The sequence below is a fragment of the Oncorhynchus nerka genome, linkage group LG3, assembly GCF_034236695.1.
Source record: "Oncorhynchus nerka isolate Pitt River linkage group LG3, Oner_Uvic_2.0, whole genome shotgun sequence".
In the NCBI taxonomy this organism is placed as follows: domain Eukaryota; kingdom Metazoa; phylum Chordata; class Actinopteri; order Salmoniformes; family Salmonidae; genus Oncorhynchus; species Oncorhynchus nerka.
In genome coordinates this window covers 23,430,718-23,449,304 of record NC_088398.1, presented here as the reverse complement: position 1 = coordinate 23,449,304, position 18,587 = coordinate 23,430,718, and the positions used below count along the sequence as shown (strand labels likewise).

Genomic DNA, 18,587 nt, shown 5'->3' with positions numbered 1-18,587 from the left:
CACAGACGCATCATGTTACACCTATGGGTGCATATCAACATCATAAGTAATGCACACAGTGGGTTTTTCTTTATTTACACTGCTGGTTAACAGTGTTGTTCATCTTGCGCATTCTATAGATACAGATCTCTTTGCATCTTCACTCGTCTGGGTCTTCAGAAGTCTTGGGTTTGTCTTTATTAAAGCACTGTGTCATATTGAGCTGTAAGTTCTGCATTCATGTCACCTAGTTCCCTCTAGTCTGGGCCTAATGTGAGGTTCTCAAACAGTAAAGAAAAACTTTCACCACAGAATCCGTCTCTTTACCGTGGATAATGTTTTTTTTGGAGCAGATATTGACTTGTCAGCAAAACTATCTCATATTAGAGTCGTGTTGCCTGACATTAAGCAGCTAATTGCCCTTTTCCGACACCTTCATTATTTTTAATGGGAATCGGGGGTCTGCTGACCCTATAAAGGTTGCGTCGATACAGCCAGTGCTCTGTGAAATAGTGTGATGTTACGTCGCTCTGACACTGTGATTTCACAGCAAAGCAGACTTGGATTTAAATACTATTTGAAATGTTCACAATTATTCTTTTTTTTTCCCGTTTGTTTTAGCCTGCCCGGAGTGTTAAAATGGGCGGGTTTGAAGTTTTGGGACAGTTTTATTGGTTCTATTGAGAAAGACAAGGTCAATCAAACACAGATATCAAACCATTTTTATTTTTTTTAAATAGATCATTTAACCCAGGTTTGCTGAGAAGCAGGTCATCAGACTTGAGGGAAAATCCACTTTCTTGATTGTGTTAGTTAGGGTTAGGGTGTATTAGAATATGCCTCAATCTATACTGCATCTATAATTCATGGATGTCAAATAAGCTCGGGGAGAACGTGTTACGCTCCAAATGAAGTTATAATTTGCATGTTGAAATAACTGCATTACTTATGAATTTCTTTATTGCTGGAATGTACTGTAAATCTTAGGAATTGTAAGCCTCATTTATCAATTATGCATATACACAGTTTAACTAATGAAGAGTAATCAGAAGCTATATGTGCTATATAGGCTAGCTATGGCTTATTCTATAATTAGGGGATTTCCCTCACACACAGACTAAGGCATCTTCTTTGGATCGAGGCTGACATTTTCAAAACAACCAGAACCCTAGTAGAAGACAATACTGTCAAAAGACTATGTGTGATTGGAATTCTCTGCATGCGGCAATCCACAACATCCTGGTAGAATACCCCTCTACCCTCCCCACCACACAATACACAACATCCTGGTAGAATACCCCTCCTCTACCCTCCCCACCACACAATACACAACATCCTGGTAGAATACCCCTCCTCTACCCTCCCCACCACACAATACACAACATCCTGGTAGAATACCCCTCCTCTACCCTCCCCACCACACAATACACTAATGGAATCTCACTCTAACATGCATTACTGAACTGGCAAGACAACACAGACGTTTAGCTACTGTGGTATCTCACACCACATCCAATTAGTTAGAAATATCACCACACAATAACCTGGCCCAATCTCCATCTTAACCCAATTATAGGACTATTGCCACCCAAATCACTCAGTGCAATCTTACTTGAAACCAAATTATGGGAAATATCACTCAGTGCAACCTCGCTTTAAACCAAATTATGGGAAATATCACTCAGTGCAACCTCGCTTTAAACCAAATTATGGGAAATATCACAAAACAATAAATAATTTATTTCTGACCCGTCATCTCATTCCAAATGAATTAGTGTCGGAATATCAGATCAGACACATGCCGAGATTTTTTCATACCTATTAATGAAATACCCACTGGTAATAGAGGGAGAGGAATCGTTTCATACCGGTGTAAAACAGCTCCTGTAAGTGTCGTTAGGGAGCTGTCACGGTGAAATTTGCAGTGAAAATCCTGCCTAACTGAGTCTTTACTGTCAGGTGCGTGCTGCTAACATGGACTCTTTATTATCAGAAAATCCCACTGGCACCTTCACAGCTGGAACAGCTGACCACGCGCCAGCCCTAAATGACAGCAAAATTGCCATGAGTCTCTTCATGGTGGCAGAGAAGTGGCACAGCGATGGTGAGTAGGGGGGATTGCACTGTGCCACCACCACCTACCACTGGGCATCAGGCGGAATTGCCTTACCAATTCTATTGTTTCCCGAAATGGTACGAGGCCCACAGCCACACTGCTAACCCACTGACACAACCCACTATTTCCTATACACAGGCAATTTAAAAAGGGATATTTCACAGGGTATGTGGTGGGCTTATTTGGCCATTGGCGGTCTCACCAAGCTCCTAACCACTTATTGTCATGCAGTGTGCAGTGGCACCCAGACTGTAAGAGCATCTTATTAGAATGATTTGAGGTATGTGCCTCCCTGGAATGAATCCCTAATGAGTAGAATATCACATTAGCGCCAAATCCTTACCGCCGCGATATCACACAGCAACTGACCCTGAAACAGTTTCACAACGCCCACTCGCCGAGACTCGTTTTTTTATTGGCAGGGATTAAAACTGCCATTTACTATTTAATCGAATCGTCTGTCCCGCAAATCAATCCATCTCGATCACTGTCTGTTGCGGCTTTTTGCATCCAGCCTTCTCCTCCTCCTCCCCCTTTCCTCCCTCTTGCCATCTGTCTCTCTTTCTCCCACTCCCTCCCTCTATGCACCCTTCTTCAATCATATTTTCATAACTCTTATTCTCTCCGGCCTGTCCACTTTCATATACCCTCTATTTCTCTCGCTCCTTCCCCCTACCTCCCACTCACTCCCTTTGAATTAAACAGTACATAGTATAACATCTCATTCCAAAAGCATGGGCATTAACATGGAGTTGGTCAACCATTTGGTGCTATAACAGCCTCCAATCTTCTGGGAATGCTTTCCACTAGATGTTGGAACATTGCTGCGGGGACTTGCTTCCATTCAGCCACAAGAGCATTAGTGAGGTCGGGCACTGATGTTGGGCAATTAGGCCTGGCTTGCAGTCAGCGTTCCAATTCATCCCAAAGGTGTGCGATGGGTTGAGGTCAGGCCAGTCAAGTTATTCCACACCGATCTTGACAAGCCATTTCTGTATGGACCTTGCTTTGTGCACGTGGCCATTGTCATGCTGAAACAGGAAAGGGCCTTCCCCAAACTGTTGCCACAAAGTTGGAAGCACAGAATCATCTAGAATGTCATTGTATGCTGAAGCGTTAAGATTTCCCTTCACTGGAAGGGAAATTTCAAACAATGAAAAACAGCCCCAGACCATTATTCCTCCTTCACCAAACTTTACAGTTGGCACTATGTATTGGGGCAGTTAGTGTTCTCCTGGTATGCGCCATACCCAGATTCGTCCGTCGGATTGCCAGATGGTGAAACGTGATTCAATACTCCAGAGAATGTGTTTCCACTACTCCAGAGTCCAATGGCAGCGTGCTTTACACCACTCCAGCCGACACTTGGCATTTCACATGGCGATCTTAGGCTTGTGTGCGGCTGCTCGGCCATGGAAACCCACTTCATGAAGCTCCTGACGAACAGTTCTTGTGCTGACATTGCTTCCAGAAACAGTTTGGAGCTCAGTAGTGGGTGTTGCAACTGAGGACACCATACATGCTTCATCACTCGGAGGTCCCGTTCTCTGAGTTTGTGTGGTCTACCACTTCGCGGCTAAGCCATTGTTGCTCCTAGACAGTTCCACTTCACAATAAATAACAGCACTTACAGTTGACCAGGGCAGCTCTAGCAGGCGAGACATTTGACGAACTGACTTGTTGGAAACCCTAACCCTATGACGGTGCCACATTGAAAGTCCCTGAGCTCTTCAGTAAGGCCATTCTACTGCCAATGTGAGTCTATGGAGATTATATGGCCGTGTGCTCGATTTTACATGCGTCAGCAATGTGTGTGGCATTTTAAGGCGTGTCCACATACTTTTGTATACATAGTGTATAATGCTCAGCCTGTGACTTTAATCACTATGAAATGAGCAGCAGGAGGGCAATGAATGGAACGTATCAGTTGATGACATCTCAGCAACATGTGTCTCTCATTCTCATTCTCAGTGTCGCTGACTCCCCGTGTCGCTATTCACCCTTCTCTCCCCGTCTCTTGCTCTCTCTCTCTCTCTCTCTCTGGCACTCTCTCTCTCCCACTCCCTCTATCTGGTTCCCTCTCTCCCACACATTTCCCCCATTACCTCTCTCCCTCTGTCTCCCTCTCTCCGCCCCTCTCATTCTCCATCTTTTGGCTCGAGGAGGAGTGTACGAGCTGCTGAAATTTTCATCGATCTGTTTTTCTCTGCTTTATTTATTTCCCTCCCTCCCGTTCGGCATCCATTCCTCTCTCCCACCTACCTACCTTCCCTCCTCTCCTTCCCTCCTCTCCTCCCCTCCTCCGACCCAGAAACCTCCAGCCCCGATAGACCAGGAGAGGCAGTGAGGGACTAAAAACCACAACATGACACCGTGATTTAGCATTCGTTGCATCCCGCCCCATGGTTGTAAACAACACTAGGGTTGCTGTGAGATGTGTGTGGGCTAAAAACAACTTCTGACAAGTTGAGCACTTGACAGACAGTATTTGTTACGGCAGGATATTTTAGCATTAGTTGCAGCCTGTAGTTGCACTGTCAACCACACAAGAGATGTAAGGATGTGCGAGGGATAAGACTATGCCGTAGCATGAAAACAGCTTCTGACAAGCTGAGTGCTTTAAAAACAGATAGTATTTCTGAAAGCAGGTTAAGATGTTGTTAGAGTGGAACAGTGGAGGCTCCTCAGAGGAGGAAAGGGGAGGACCATCCTACTAAGTTAATGTCATAAAAATAAAAATGGTGAAACATTCAAAAAGTGATATTTTTTGGTAAAACTGTACTAAATATATTCACATCTCACCGATGAACTGATTAAGACACACGGGTGTGCAATGAAAGTCTACAGTAGCCTCAACAACACCCTCTAGGGTAGCACTATGGTGTAGCTGGAGGACAGCTACAGTAGTTTCCCTCCTCTGGATACATTGCATAGACAAAATTGCCACAGGAGATATAAGGACATGTCCCCCCCCAAAAATTCAGAACAGCCCCACAGATAGCATATGAATATGTCATAATGGCAACATGTCTAAAATTGCAGGTAATTACGGTTGACTTTGGGTACGAAAACGGTCCTCCTCTTTCTCAATTTTCAAACAGCAATGGAGTGTGCCTTTGGTGATGCATCGATGTGTCATTCTTGTCCTGCACGCCGTGACTGACGTAGCTACTTCGTTAGCTAAGCTAGCCACTTGTAGCTAACCAGTAACTCCTCCAATATGTGTTGATGTAATTTCAACAAGATCTGTTTTTGGACGGAAGCTGTAGAGGGCAGAAAGAAATTGCATTTCTGTCGCCAAATATCTTATTCATTCATTTTTTTAAGCATTACATTACCAGGTACAATGGTGCATTGATCATTTATACAGTTTAAAGATGTTATTATTGTATTTTGCCCAAAGTCTACCTTCAAAGTAACTGTCCAGTGTTTCCAGATTTCTATTAAATCTGACCAATAATTCATTACAATATGAGTATAATAGTTTCCAGCCCAAAATGAAGTATGTTAAAAATCAGCTTTTCTGTGTTGGAATGGTGTGGGTGTACCCCAACAACAGAATGGTCTGGGCATATACCAGTCATTAAATATATTAATACAAGTACACCGCTGATTGGCCAGCTCATCCTCTATGAGGAAATATTAATATTAAGTCTGTTTGAGATAGAAGTTTGAGGTTGGGTTTTTGAAGTGTTTTTTTCTCTCCAATGTATGCTTTGGCCACAAAATAGTAAAGTAGACGAGTCAACAACATTATTTGAGTATAAGTTAACATAATATGAACTTTTAAAAGTGAGATTTTCAAATGACTTAAATGTAAATGTAAAAGTGCAACATTTTCCCTCAGCCTCATGGGAACATGTAGAGTAGCAGGAAATTATCTTTAAAACTGCCAAATTTTCTCTCATCCTCATGGCAAATTGTAAAGAATAGCATGAGATGAGCTATAAAACAGCACATTTTTCTTTGTACCCCATGGCAAAATGTGGAGAATTGCAAGAAATCTGCTTTAAAATTGTACAATTTTCTCTCCGACTCATGACAAAATGTGTAGAATATAATTTTAAAACTGCAAAATCTTCTCTCTGACTCATGATTTATTTTGTTGAAATACAGGAAGTTAGCTGTTTAAAAAAAAAAAATGTTTTCCCCTCCTTGGGAGGGGGGTTAGAGGACCTTCCACTTATCCTTTCACTTATACTGTGTTTTTCAAAATACTACGCAAGAGAGGCATGATAAGTAATGTGAAACTGTGTAGAATTGCAGGAAATATAATATATATATATATTTAGGGGACCCCCCCCCCACATGCCCATCTTCTGTTCCTTTCATTTTTTTCTTTTCAGATGAGAGTTTACAAGAATTTATCTGACAAAGAGGTGCTTCATTGTGGCCTGAGTTCTATTGAAAATGGTCAGGGCAGAGTCCTGGGCTTTTATTATGCCACCCAAAACCCTGAAGTGCCACTGAGACAAGCAAGTCAAAACCCCAGGCCTCAGCCTTTTGAGTGGGTTACCAGTCTTCACTGAGCCCTTTTCAGACTTACATCATGAGATGTCCAAAAACGTGCCTTTGACCCGAGAGGATGGGAATTCAAAACATGTTCAATAAAGAAAGGCGGTTGTCAGGCATAGACTGGTTTTACGCTTTTATGAAGGGGCACCCAGAATTATCCATCCACAAGCAACCAGTCTGGTTCGAGCTGTGTGTGTGTGTGTATGTGTGTGTGTGTGTGTGTGTGTGTGTGTGTGTGTGTGTGTGTGTGTGTGTGTGTGTGTGTGTGTGTGTGTGTGTGTGTGTGTGTGTGTGTGGGCGCGCGTGCGCACGTGCGTGTGTTTAATCAATATTTAATCTGTTATATTCCCAAAAATGTATAAATATTACAAACTATTGAAAACCATTTGCTCTTGAATTTCATTTTAGAGACTGCTGGGATTTACAATCTTGCCTTATTCAAATGAATATGAATTTAGTTTAACTGTACATAATGGAGTGTCAGGAAAAGGTAAAAAAGAAGAAAGAGAATTTACTGTACGTGCAAAATAGGGACATTTCTGTGAGACCCCATGGGGGCATCTTAACCCGGTAGCTGGTCAAATAACCCTTTCTTAAATGTTTTTATTTTTTATTAAATAACAAAATAAATCTGCAAGGTGGGGAGCATCATACCCCATGTTACCCTATTAGTATTTTACTAAAATGGATTCAGATGATAAATATAATGTTATCTCAAAGTAATTCTAGGGCTTCTGCAGTATCATATCCCAGTGGTAAATATTACCGTGGTTAACAGGGTGCATGGAGAGTACTCTAACAGACCACAATAGAGCAGCAGGGTGGAAACTAATGTTTGTCTCCCCTGTGCTGTTGTACAAATTAACACACTCCTTCACATAGCCAAACACAAGACAATCACACGTCTGCAAACACACACACACACACACACACACACACACACACACACACACAGACAAAAATATGCACCCACGCTTGCATGCACGCACGCACACACACACACACAAACACATAAACACCCCCCTACACAAACACACACACACCCACAGTCCCATCAGGCATGGAACAGGCTGCATTAGTTTCCTAAGCCTCTTCCATTGATTTGCCAGCGAAGCTTCTTGTCTCTGGTAATGAGGACAGGGAGAGAAGCGGGACCCGGGTCCCTCACAGCTCCCACAGGAGAAAGAAGCAGCGGCTGCTCTAATCTGAACTGTGTTTCCAACGATGCTAACGCCCTCACACAAAAAGACAAGAGACAGAGGGGGGTAAAATCTCTCCCTCTCTCTGTCCCTCTCTGTCTCTGTCTCTCTCCTTCTTTCCAGATAGCTCAATCTACATGCCCAGGCTAAAGCCTCAGAGCCAGGATTTAGCCTGTGCCAGAGACATATTCGATTTTCACTATATGCCTGTATTGATAAGAGATCAATGAAAGTTCTTTATGTGCACAAAGATGTATGAATATATAGATATTCCTCTCTACCCCTCAAGGCTGGGTGCTCCTGGCTCCGATGGGCTTCATTGATTTACTGTTCGCACCTTCACTGGGGGAATTGTTTAAATTCATCTTGTGGGTGGCCCTATAAAGGCTGTGTTCGAGTGTGTGTGTGTGTGTGTGTGTGGGTGGGGGGGTGGGGGGGTATATGGTATACAGTATATGGGCCTCCCACTTCTCTCTACCTCTACATACATTCTGCTGCCACTTGAATTATGTTTCTCTTCCTGCTTTAAATAAAACATAGGCTTTTTTTTCATTACTATTATGTTGAGGGCCCATTGCTCATGCACATATTCATGCACAGGGCAGCGCTGGCCGCCGAGGTTGAGCTGGGAATAGGACAAGGAGGCGGGGTGAGAGAGAAGAGAAGTTTTACAGTGTATTACTATAATTTAACACAGTAAAAATAAACTGTCCCACATTGAACGTGATCCTGGTTCATGTCCATTACATTGAACTCCATATATAGTAACTGTGATTATAATTACAAACAAGCCTGGCTGTAATCATTATTTATGGAACTGACACTTATGTATAATTGCCTCACTAGAACCAATATGGGAGACCAGTGGAGTGTTTATCAAAACTCGACGCAGGAAATCTCAAGGGCATTGAGGTGACAGAGCACTGGCCATCAACCATCGCCCCTCTCCCCCCTCTCGCTCCTCTCCACACTCAGAGTGCCCATCTAGAGTTTGACCCCATGACCTCATGTCACTGTTCCAGCCTGAAAGCCACTAACATTACAGCACCATCCCAGAGGCCAGCATCTCACCACCCTCACCCTGTTGAAAACAATCCAAGAAACCCACAGAAACATATTTGGACGTAGATTTGGATGCAATAGCCCCTAATGCCAGTCATGTTTAAGCCCAGATAAGGTCAGTAATAGGCGGGGGTGGAATAGTGGAAGATTCCACAGAAACGCTTGGGGCCATTCTCTCCATGGTGCCCCTCTCCATAGCAACACTTCCCGATTTATTTCAAACCACACAAGGCTATCTATCAAATCTCCATCCAGCATGAGCGATATGGTGGAAGCACATCATCCATAGCACAAACCCCAGTATACAGTCTCACATTCCCCCATACAACTGTAAAAAGGGCCTTGTAAAAATCGAATTGAAAATGTGAAATATCACACAGCCCACTTGTTTTCTGTCAGGTCACTGCTATATATACTTCCCTCAGCATCCAGCGTCTCTATTTTCCTCTCCAAAAGAGCAACTCCATGAGACTCAAACCCCGGGCTTCTCAGTTTCACATCCAATGGTGTCTGGCAACAGATGAAGAAGAACCGAGAAAAAGGCCAAAAAAATACAGGCTCCAAAAACGAGGAGCATATGCAAGCCAGACTTGGAGAACAACGACGGCACAGAAATGGTGGCTTTCAAACGTGGGGGAGGCGGGGGAGGAGGAGGGAGGCAGGAAAGAGGGGAAGAGAGGCCCCTCCAGATTAGGAGCTCGAGGCATCTGTTGGTGCTGGCACACAAACGCGTCTGCAGCTCTTCATCTCCCAGCCAAAGCCGGTGATTTGACCGAGCACAAACAGGGGGGCCATGCCATCAACATGTGCCACGATGTGCCACGCGCCTTGACCCCACTCGTCCCCGTCCCCCCCATTTGTCGCTGTAACGAGAGGGATCACGGGCGACGCAGCGACCCGCCTGTTTTTCCCCGAGCCCGATACGCCCCGTAAACACTTCCCGCACCTGTACCCTTTGATTCATTATGGCAACCTTTTGTCCTCTGGATGCTAGTTTGGATTAGTTTGTAGCTCGAAGCATCTGTTGGGTTGCTGAAAATGACTGGAAATGGCTTCAGTGATGTACAGGAGAGTATTTTCAAAGGTTAAGGATGACGTGTCTGAGAGGGATCCAAAATTGCAATGTGGAAAAGTAGAGAGAGGTTTATGTCGTACACCAAATGGATTAGAGGACTTTTGATTGCGCTTGGTCTGCTACCAAGGTAAAGACCAAAGGTCAAATGCCAGGTTATGCTGATATGTGACCTTGACTTAAGGTCATTTCTCTCAGCATACAGATATGTAATTGGATAGAATGTTTTACTGTGTAAGAGCATGTGTTAGAATGGGAATCTGTATAGAAGCAGGTGCTATGTCTTTGTGCAGATGCTAGCTTGTGGTACTGGCGTACTTACATCATGAGGTCGTAAATTAGCATCTCCTATTCCTAGACCATGAAATATCATCTTCAGCAGCGCCGCAGCATATTTATCATTACCAGTAAAGTACATGCTAACATGAACCTCATAATAGGGTACTTACCGCAGGTGTGTCACCACAGCGATCCTCTTTGTGGAGTCTAAATGGTTTAATTTGGTGTGGGGGCGTGTAGTTCTATTCTCAGGCTTAGTTAGCTTTCATTGAGAAAATAAGTGGGAAGCAAAGTCTCCGAGCGTGCCATCTCAGACGTGGACGAGAAAGGTTTAGGAGAACCGGGTCCTATTAATTAGGCACAAAACATTAGAAAATTGACTGAAACAGGGAGAGATGACCTGAACTTGTCCAATGATTTAAAAAAAAAATGTGTTCCATTGTAAAACGTTTTGCTATGGGGGCAATGACCGCATAGAATTCACTAGGCACCAAATGGATAGAAAACAGACTGAAACAGAGAGGAACTACCTGAACTTGTCCAATAAGAAGCATTTGTTTTCATGTTCCACTGCATGACGTTTTGCTACCGTGTGCCATAATGAATACGACCTTGGTTATCACTCTGTCTCAGGATGGAAACTAATGACTTAGCATCTCTCAGTACAATACAGCCAAAGCCATTACGCCGAAAGGTCCATAGCACATAGGTGCTCCTCAGAATGCTCACTAGGCATTGTGCTTAGAGATGCAACAGCTGCAACTTTGAACGTCACTGCACAGGTCAGCAGAAAGCAACTTGAGGATTGACACTTCATAGTAGCTAATGACCATAGCAGCCTAACAGGAGTGCTGATCAATGACTAAATGGATGTAGCTTCAATCAAGCAATGCAAACTTGATTTATAAATGACTTAAATAGCAACGGAGATGAGAATGATATGCCCAATCCAAAAATCGCCCCCCTAGCCCTTATACCCTGTGCATTTGTGTAGATCCGAGAGGACTGTCTAAGCAATATGGACCCTTCCTAGCTCCCTGACAAGCTATAGGAGTACGTTTCCATACTTTGCTTAAACCCATTCAATCCTCGCAGATCTACACAAGCGCATAGGTTATAACCACTATAGGGACTAAGGGTCAATTTGGGAGTGGGAACTCCATCTGACACACTCCAATGAGCGCTACACACGCTCACATCTTCGGGGCACCTTGCATGATTTAACAGGGAGCTGACCAGGCTTTGAATGGCAGTGTTCCATCCTTCCTCCCTCATCATTCATGCATGCCTCCACATGAGTGGGTGTGTGGCGGTAGCAGCAGCCGGGATACTGGCTACATCATTTTCTAAAGATGGCAATGATATACTCTCAGTCAACTTCATACTATAGTGTCAATGTACCACACAGAACAAAGATGACGCTGATATGCAGTATTTTCAGTCAACTGCAAACCGTAGCTTTTAATGTGCTACACACTTAAAAAGCAAGAATATGGCCTCTCTAGGCTACATTCATCAACTGTACAGTTTAGTGCTCGAACATGTGGATATGGTAGGTTTGTAAAAATGCCATTTTAGTTCAATCCGTTCGAAAAAGGTAATCTGTCCTTAGAATCTTAAAAGCAGGCTGTGAATTGGTACTGTTAACCCAATAAGGAGCTATAATCAGATGGTTTCATGCTGTTCTGTTTGGTGGTTGTGTCCTGCAGGGCTGTCCATCTGCCCCATTCCTGGTGTAGCCTAGGCCCTACTCGAATCCCACCATAACCAGCTGGGTACTCCACTACTCCTGCCCGGAAGGAACATAGGAGTAGGAATTTACACCGGCCCTGCCTGCATCTGTGAGCAGTTAACCTAGCATCTTATTACACTGGCACATCAATTATTGTTATTAAGGCCAGGTTATTTATTGAATGAATGATTTCCCAAAGGTAATGAGGGAGAGTTATCGAGGCACGCATGTGTGATGTGTGGTTTAATGTGTGGTTTAATATGTGGTTTGCGTCATGCACGTGCGCAAGGGGCGCACCAGATGTTGGAAGGAGCGCGGGGGGCATAAGAGAATCTACAACAACATCAACAGTGCGTGGATTGAGATAAAACAAATCTGCAAGATGGTTATAATATCGGTCACGGTAGGAAATGAAAAGGCATTAGGGCTGTAACTTATATTGCAATGCTATTGATCTTCAGGCGCTCCATATGACTTGGCACTTTTGTGATGCCCAAGTTTCCCTTCCTCTGCGGTGCACATTGCACAACATACAGAATAAACCATTGTCCAATTTCTGACGCGCCTACGTCCTTTGTGGAATTAATAACGAAGCATACTTAAATCCCTATGAGTCATCCGGATGTACAGGCGATCACCTTAATTATCTTGCAATTATCTTTGCCCGGTGAGAAAACGTTAAAAGCAACAGACAATGTGGTGGATAAATAACTAGCCACGGCGGTGGGGGAAGTAGTGAAGGTTACTAGGGTACACTGTACAGAGTGCCCTATACGTGTTGGGATGCCCCAAGATCTATTTCGCTGTCTATTATTATCCCTCAACCTTGCAGAAAATGTTTGTTTTTTTGCTACACTCTTCTCAACTGCTTGTACTGCATCGGAAATTATGTAGCAGTTTAGCGCCATACTACGAACATGACGTTCGTGGGTTACCACCAGATCAATCATGTCACGTATTGGAATGCGCCCGCCTTCTGATAGACCAGAGAGGATGGGAATGGGGTGTCTCGAATTCTGAAGTGAAATATGTTAACATGCACCACTCGTAGGCTACAAGCAAGCTGAAGATTGAGCCGTGCGCTGCGCAAAGGCTGTAGCCTATACCTACCACATGCTAACGCACACTCACTGTTTCATCCACTCACACCTCTGTCTCCCTCGCGCGCGCTCCCTATCTCTCTCTCTCGCTCTCTCTCTCCAAACTGTGAGCAAATGAAAACCGAGTGTGCACTGTAGCACACACACACACACACACGCATGATTCATAAGCAGGTAGACCCCCATCACGAAGCCTCGGCATTAGTATTCACCTACAGCACCGTACCAGTGGGAATGAAGGGGAAGATTCATGTATGGATCCAATCCAGCGGCAACATCAAATCAAAGTAGCGTACTAGAACTTACCGCTCGACAGCAGTGCGAGGAGCAAACCAGCGAACACGTTTCGTAAGACTGGGCAGCTCATGTTTTGGTCTTTCGATAGATATTTCGATGTTGTTTTCGTAGTAGAATGCCGTTGTAGTCCTCTTCTATGGAGCCTTTGCAGGTAAAATGTGAAACGATTTACCTCGTGTGCTTTATTTATGTCCAACAGCAATAACCGACTGCTTTTACATGTGACTGAACAAAAACATGAGTCTATCCCCTTGACTTTTCTCGTTGATGACCCCCCCCCCCACCCCTTAACCAAAGAAGGGGTTGTTGATGTTTTCGTAGACGTAGAGGGAATACCAAATAATACAAAATCCTGGTGCAAAATATCCGCAAATATTCCAGACACTGAATTAATGTTGTTTTAAATGGTTTGGAGAGAAAATGTGCTCAAATGCGCACCTGAACACGAAGGTAAATACTCAACTGCTTTCTGCCAAATATTCGACAGAACATTGCAAACTAATGGATACAATATATGCGTTCTGTAGTAGACAATTCGTCCCGTAATTAGGCTACTCTCCTCGGTCTCTGTCGGTATGCAACTCGTCTTGTCGCCCCGCACTCAATGCATCGCTCCGAGAAACAATAAATGCGAAGCGCACAAGAAAAGGCATGATTGACAGTTCAATGAGGACTCCTTTCTTCCAATCATCGCCACCAAGGAAGGGGCGGGAGCAACAATTGCACTGCAGCCACTTTCGGAGAGGGTGGGAAAGGAGGCGGGCTGGCCAATCAGAGGTGCATGGTAGGCGGGTAAACGCGCGAGGCGAAAACGGCGCGGTGATAATGCAATGTGATTTATAGCAAGCTTAGTGTTGCTGCAGTACTCGGAGAAACAGTGGTCCACAGGGGGACAGACATAATAACCGTAGTACAGGGACCGAGGTAGAGTGAGAGCGCGATAGGTGGAGCTACGAGGAATAAGTGCGTGGTGAGTATCTGAATTATAGGCTATTGGATAAAGGGTGAATAAGGGTGAATGTTCTATTCGGGTTGTTTTGTTGGGCTTGTGCCCAGGGGTTGCCCACATGACCAGAGATTGGATGGAGTTCCAATACCTTACAATAGGAGACATCCTACAGTGAAAACCGAATAGACCAGTGCACTCCTATTATGGAAAAGCAAACCATTTTGATCACTGTAACTGCACTTTTTGGAAGACCATGCAATTGAGTCCACATGAGCGTTTTGGAATATCACTAGGCCTACTCGTCTAGAAAAAAAACTGCATTAAGTAGAGTTTATGCACATGACTACATACCATATGTGTGTGAGATGACTGGGATTAACACGATAGTAGCATATGAGTACAGCAACGTGATGACAGACTACCTGCTCTGCAGTGTTGAAGCATGCAATTCATATATCCCATTGAAAGTCAAATTAAATGAGTCAGAGTCACCCAACAAGCTGTAATAACGGAGATTCAGATTCAGCACCATTGAAGTGGACAGCGACATAATTGGAATTTGGAAATTCAGCACCCTTGAAGTGGACAGCGACAGAATCGGATTTCGAAAATTAAGCACCTGGGCAGTGAACAGCGGCGTTTCCCTACTGGGGAATCTCTTACAATGAGAGTAAGGCTAACCAGGAAGGGGGAGGCTCCCCTGGGAACTCTGCAGCGTTGGGGAGTGTAATCGGTTACATGTAACTGATTACAAAACCTTTTAACTGTAAGCAATTATGTTACCAGCAAACATATTGTCATCAGATTACAGATACATTTGAAAAACTAGATGATTACTTTTAAATTCAGAAAATATGTCTGCGGGGGAAAAATGTATGACACTTTCCGTTTTTCTCAATTACATTCAAATCAGCATTGAAAAAAGACGCAAGTTTAAGTTTGTTCCGCCTGAGGGAGTCTGACCACAAGTCAGAGACCACTATGATGACACAGCAAATGCGTCTGTCTTCCAATGGTGCGACTGTTGTCTGTCTTCAAAGATTATACTTCCAACTTGAATAAACGCTTGGAGGTAAGGACGACAGCAGTGGTGTATAGCCTACGGGCGATACGGATATACCTTATTATTAATATCTACTTAGCGCAATTATGTGAATCACACTGCTGCTTTCTCATTTAGCTGTTTGCGCCTTACGGATTGTGGTTATTGTGGATGGCTGTTCACAGATTTAGCCTATATGTGTATTTTAACCCAATAATGTTTGTTTTGAATAAGTTTAAGCAGCCCATCAATCTTTTTTTTTTGCGACCAGTGGACAGACAGTGAAAAATGTGATATTGCAGCAGCTGCGTAGTGCGGATCCCACTGAGCCTATCCCACTGGGCAATAACTGGTTGAATTAAAGTAGTTTCTACGTAATTTCAGCAACAGAAATCAATATGAGGACGTTGAAACAACGTGGGAAACTGATTGGATTTGCAAAAAGTCATGAATGTAAGGGAATTTCATATTTTTTTCACCCAACTTTTCACCTAAATCCAATGAAAGGGTGACATGTTCTGTTGATTTAACGTTGAAATCGCGCTAGACTTGACAACTCAACTAAATGTAAATGAAAACTAGACGTTGAACAGGCCTGTGGGTTGGAATAAAAGTTTGAGAGAGTTCCTCCGTTCTGAACTCCTCCTTGGTATTGTGCTAAAAATACAGTCAAAAACGAGTTTCATTAAAGAAGACCAGAAGTGGGGCTTTTATTGCTCAATCTAATTCGTGCTGATAAAAACAGGTAAACAATAGGTCTATAGCAAATGCAACATATGGTATTCATTTTTCACATGCAAATAGCACTTTTCAGTAGTGCTCAAAGCACGCCATTCCATAAGAGCAGAATTTATTTTGGAACTCTAATCAATGAGCCCAATCAGTCCTCCAAAACAACAATATCATAAACAAAAGAGCAGGCTAATAAGTCCTTCGTTTCTGGGTTATACTCAGATAAAACAATTTGGCTCATCTCTATTTCCATAATTCCAAGTCCTGTTCTTGACGATTAAGGGGTATTAAACCATTTGGAATGACTTTAAATCTGACAGATTTGTGGTTTTTAATGTAAAGATAGATCCTTATCTGTATTGAAGTAGAAAGCTACATAACCCAGATTGTAAAATGCAACATCCATTTAAAGCCAGCCATTTATCCTGCATTAGATGTCATTCAATTGATAATGTTCATTTTTCTCTTCAAATGCCTCTTAAGGCGAAAGTAAAAGTAACTGATTTACATGACTGATTTTGGTTCACGCCCAAGTTATGTTACTGATTACAATTTTGGACAGGTATCTAGTAACTGTAATGAATTACATTTAGAAAGTTACATACCCTACCCTGGAACGCTGTTACCTACTCTAATAATGACCCATGAGTCCATAGCCTGCTCCAAAACACCTTACACAATACTTTTAAGGGAGTTAGGCTATACATTAGTACACAACTTGTTCTCGCTTTTGCATGGTGTTATTACCATATTCATATTTGCCAGCATTTGAGTATAACACACTGTGGGCGCACATTCTATATTCATCTGTTTCTGGAACACAATGTAGACCGACAGTATGGTATTTTCTCAAAGGTTTGCCCACATAGCTACACTTCTAGACATTTGCATTGAAATGCCGCAGGATACAAAGCTGGTTCTTCATTAGCATAGAAAGACATTGACTTTATATGGAACAGATTTGATAGAGAGATATGCAGTGCCAATACCCCCGTTAATGGAATTCATGATAGTAATCAGTAATTCAACCAGGCTGCTGTACACAGGCTCTGCATTTATTTATAAACCTGTCAAAAGTTGCTGTTTGTTTGTATTCCATTGTTTTAGTTTTTATAAAAGACACACCTGAGAAGATGTTGACAAAAAAATTGCATTTTGACTCAATTTGACAAAGCCTATTACCCTAATTCTTCCAAAGCTCCCTGGAGTTGTCATTCTGTTTTTTTTTAGGATGGCAATGGAGCTGAAGAATGTTTAATTATATATCACCAAAGTTTGTTATACGTTGGGAATCCCACTCCCCAGTTAGCACTTGGCTTCTGCATTCTGCATTTTGCCAGAAATGTGTAGTGTGTGTGTGTGTGTGTGTGTGTGTATGTGTGTGTGTATGCGTGTGTGAGCAAAAGTTAATAACATTGAACAATTGAAAGCCTAAGTGACGATAATTTCACTGCCAATTAACCGATTATAAAGGCATATGCAGTAATGTAATTTATCCACGCATTTTGGCACGTTGATTCAAACCAGGGTTGATCAGAATTCAGAGCTGCAGCTTATCTGAGTCCCAAATGGCACCCTATTGCCTATAGAGAGCCCTATGGGCCCTGGTCAAAAGTAGTTCACTATAGTGCACTATATAGGCAATAGGGTGCCATTTGGGACTCAACCCTTATCCACCCCATCTGATGAGGTTAGAATGAGACTCACCAGGGAAGTTTTCCTTCAAGTGTCTGCTGTGCATGGCGCTAACAGTCTCTCTCTCTCTCTCTCTCTCTCTCTCTCTCTCTCTCTCTCTCTCTCTCTCTCTCTCTCTCTCTCTCTCTCTCTCTCTCTCTCTCTCTCTCTCTCTCTCTCTCTCTCTCTCTCTCTCTCTCTCTCTCTCTCTCTCTCTCTCTCTCTCTCTCTCTCTCTCTCTCTCTCTGTGTCTATGCCAGGGCCTGGGCATAAGACGCCCCGCCGCCAGCCTGTTTAGTATGGTAATATATTGAAATGCGGGCTCTCTTTCCCTCTCTCTCTCTCCCTTAACCCCCCCACACATTAATTGTCATGGCATAGGGGACCAACACATGCTTGTAATGCACTGTCCCTCAGAGCCCTACAGTGAGAGGAAGGGAGTGGGGGATAGAGAGAGGGATGAGGGAGAGAAAGAGGTAGGGAGAGAGTGAGAAAAATCCTTGGGTCCCGTTGAGATTGCCCCCTGAAACCAGATGTCCCTAGAGGGCTAGAGTGAGACAGAGAATAGAGAGGGAGGAACAGAGCGACAGATAGGGGGAAAGAGAGAGGACGGATGAGACAGACACAGAGAGTGGGAGGGAAGAAAAGAGAGAGGAGGAAGGGGGGAAGAAAGAGAGAGAGAGATCGTTGGCATTGCTCTGTGAACAAAAAAAGGAGGGCCAGAGAGGATAAAGAGTAAAGAAAGAGAGGGGGGGTAATCATGCAAGAGATTATCTCACTTGTTGAGTGTGAAGAGGAGGGGGGAAGAAAAACTGGGATAGAGAGAGAGATTGAGAGAG

At 43.4% G+C, this 18,587-nt stretch overlaps 1 protein-coding gene across 1 annotated transcript in view; it reads right to left on the bottom strand.

Annotated features, from left to right (window-relative positions):
- Positions 1-13,941, bottom strand: part of LOC115105212 (igLON family member 5-like) — a 182,615-nt gene extending 168,674 nt beyond the window's left edge. Inside the window, exon 1 of the mRNA XM_065010027.1 lies at positions 13,361-13,941. Within this exon, the coding sequence (XP_064866099.1) occupies positions 13,361-13,421 (61 nt within the window). The 5' untranslated portion in view covers positions 13,422-13,941. The remainder of the gene's footprint in view (positions 1-13,360) is intronic.
- Positions 13,942-18,587: the final 4,646 nt, after the last annotated feature.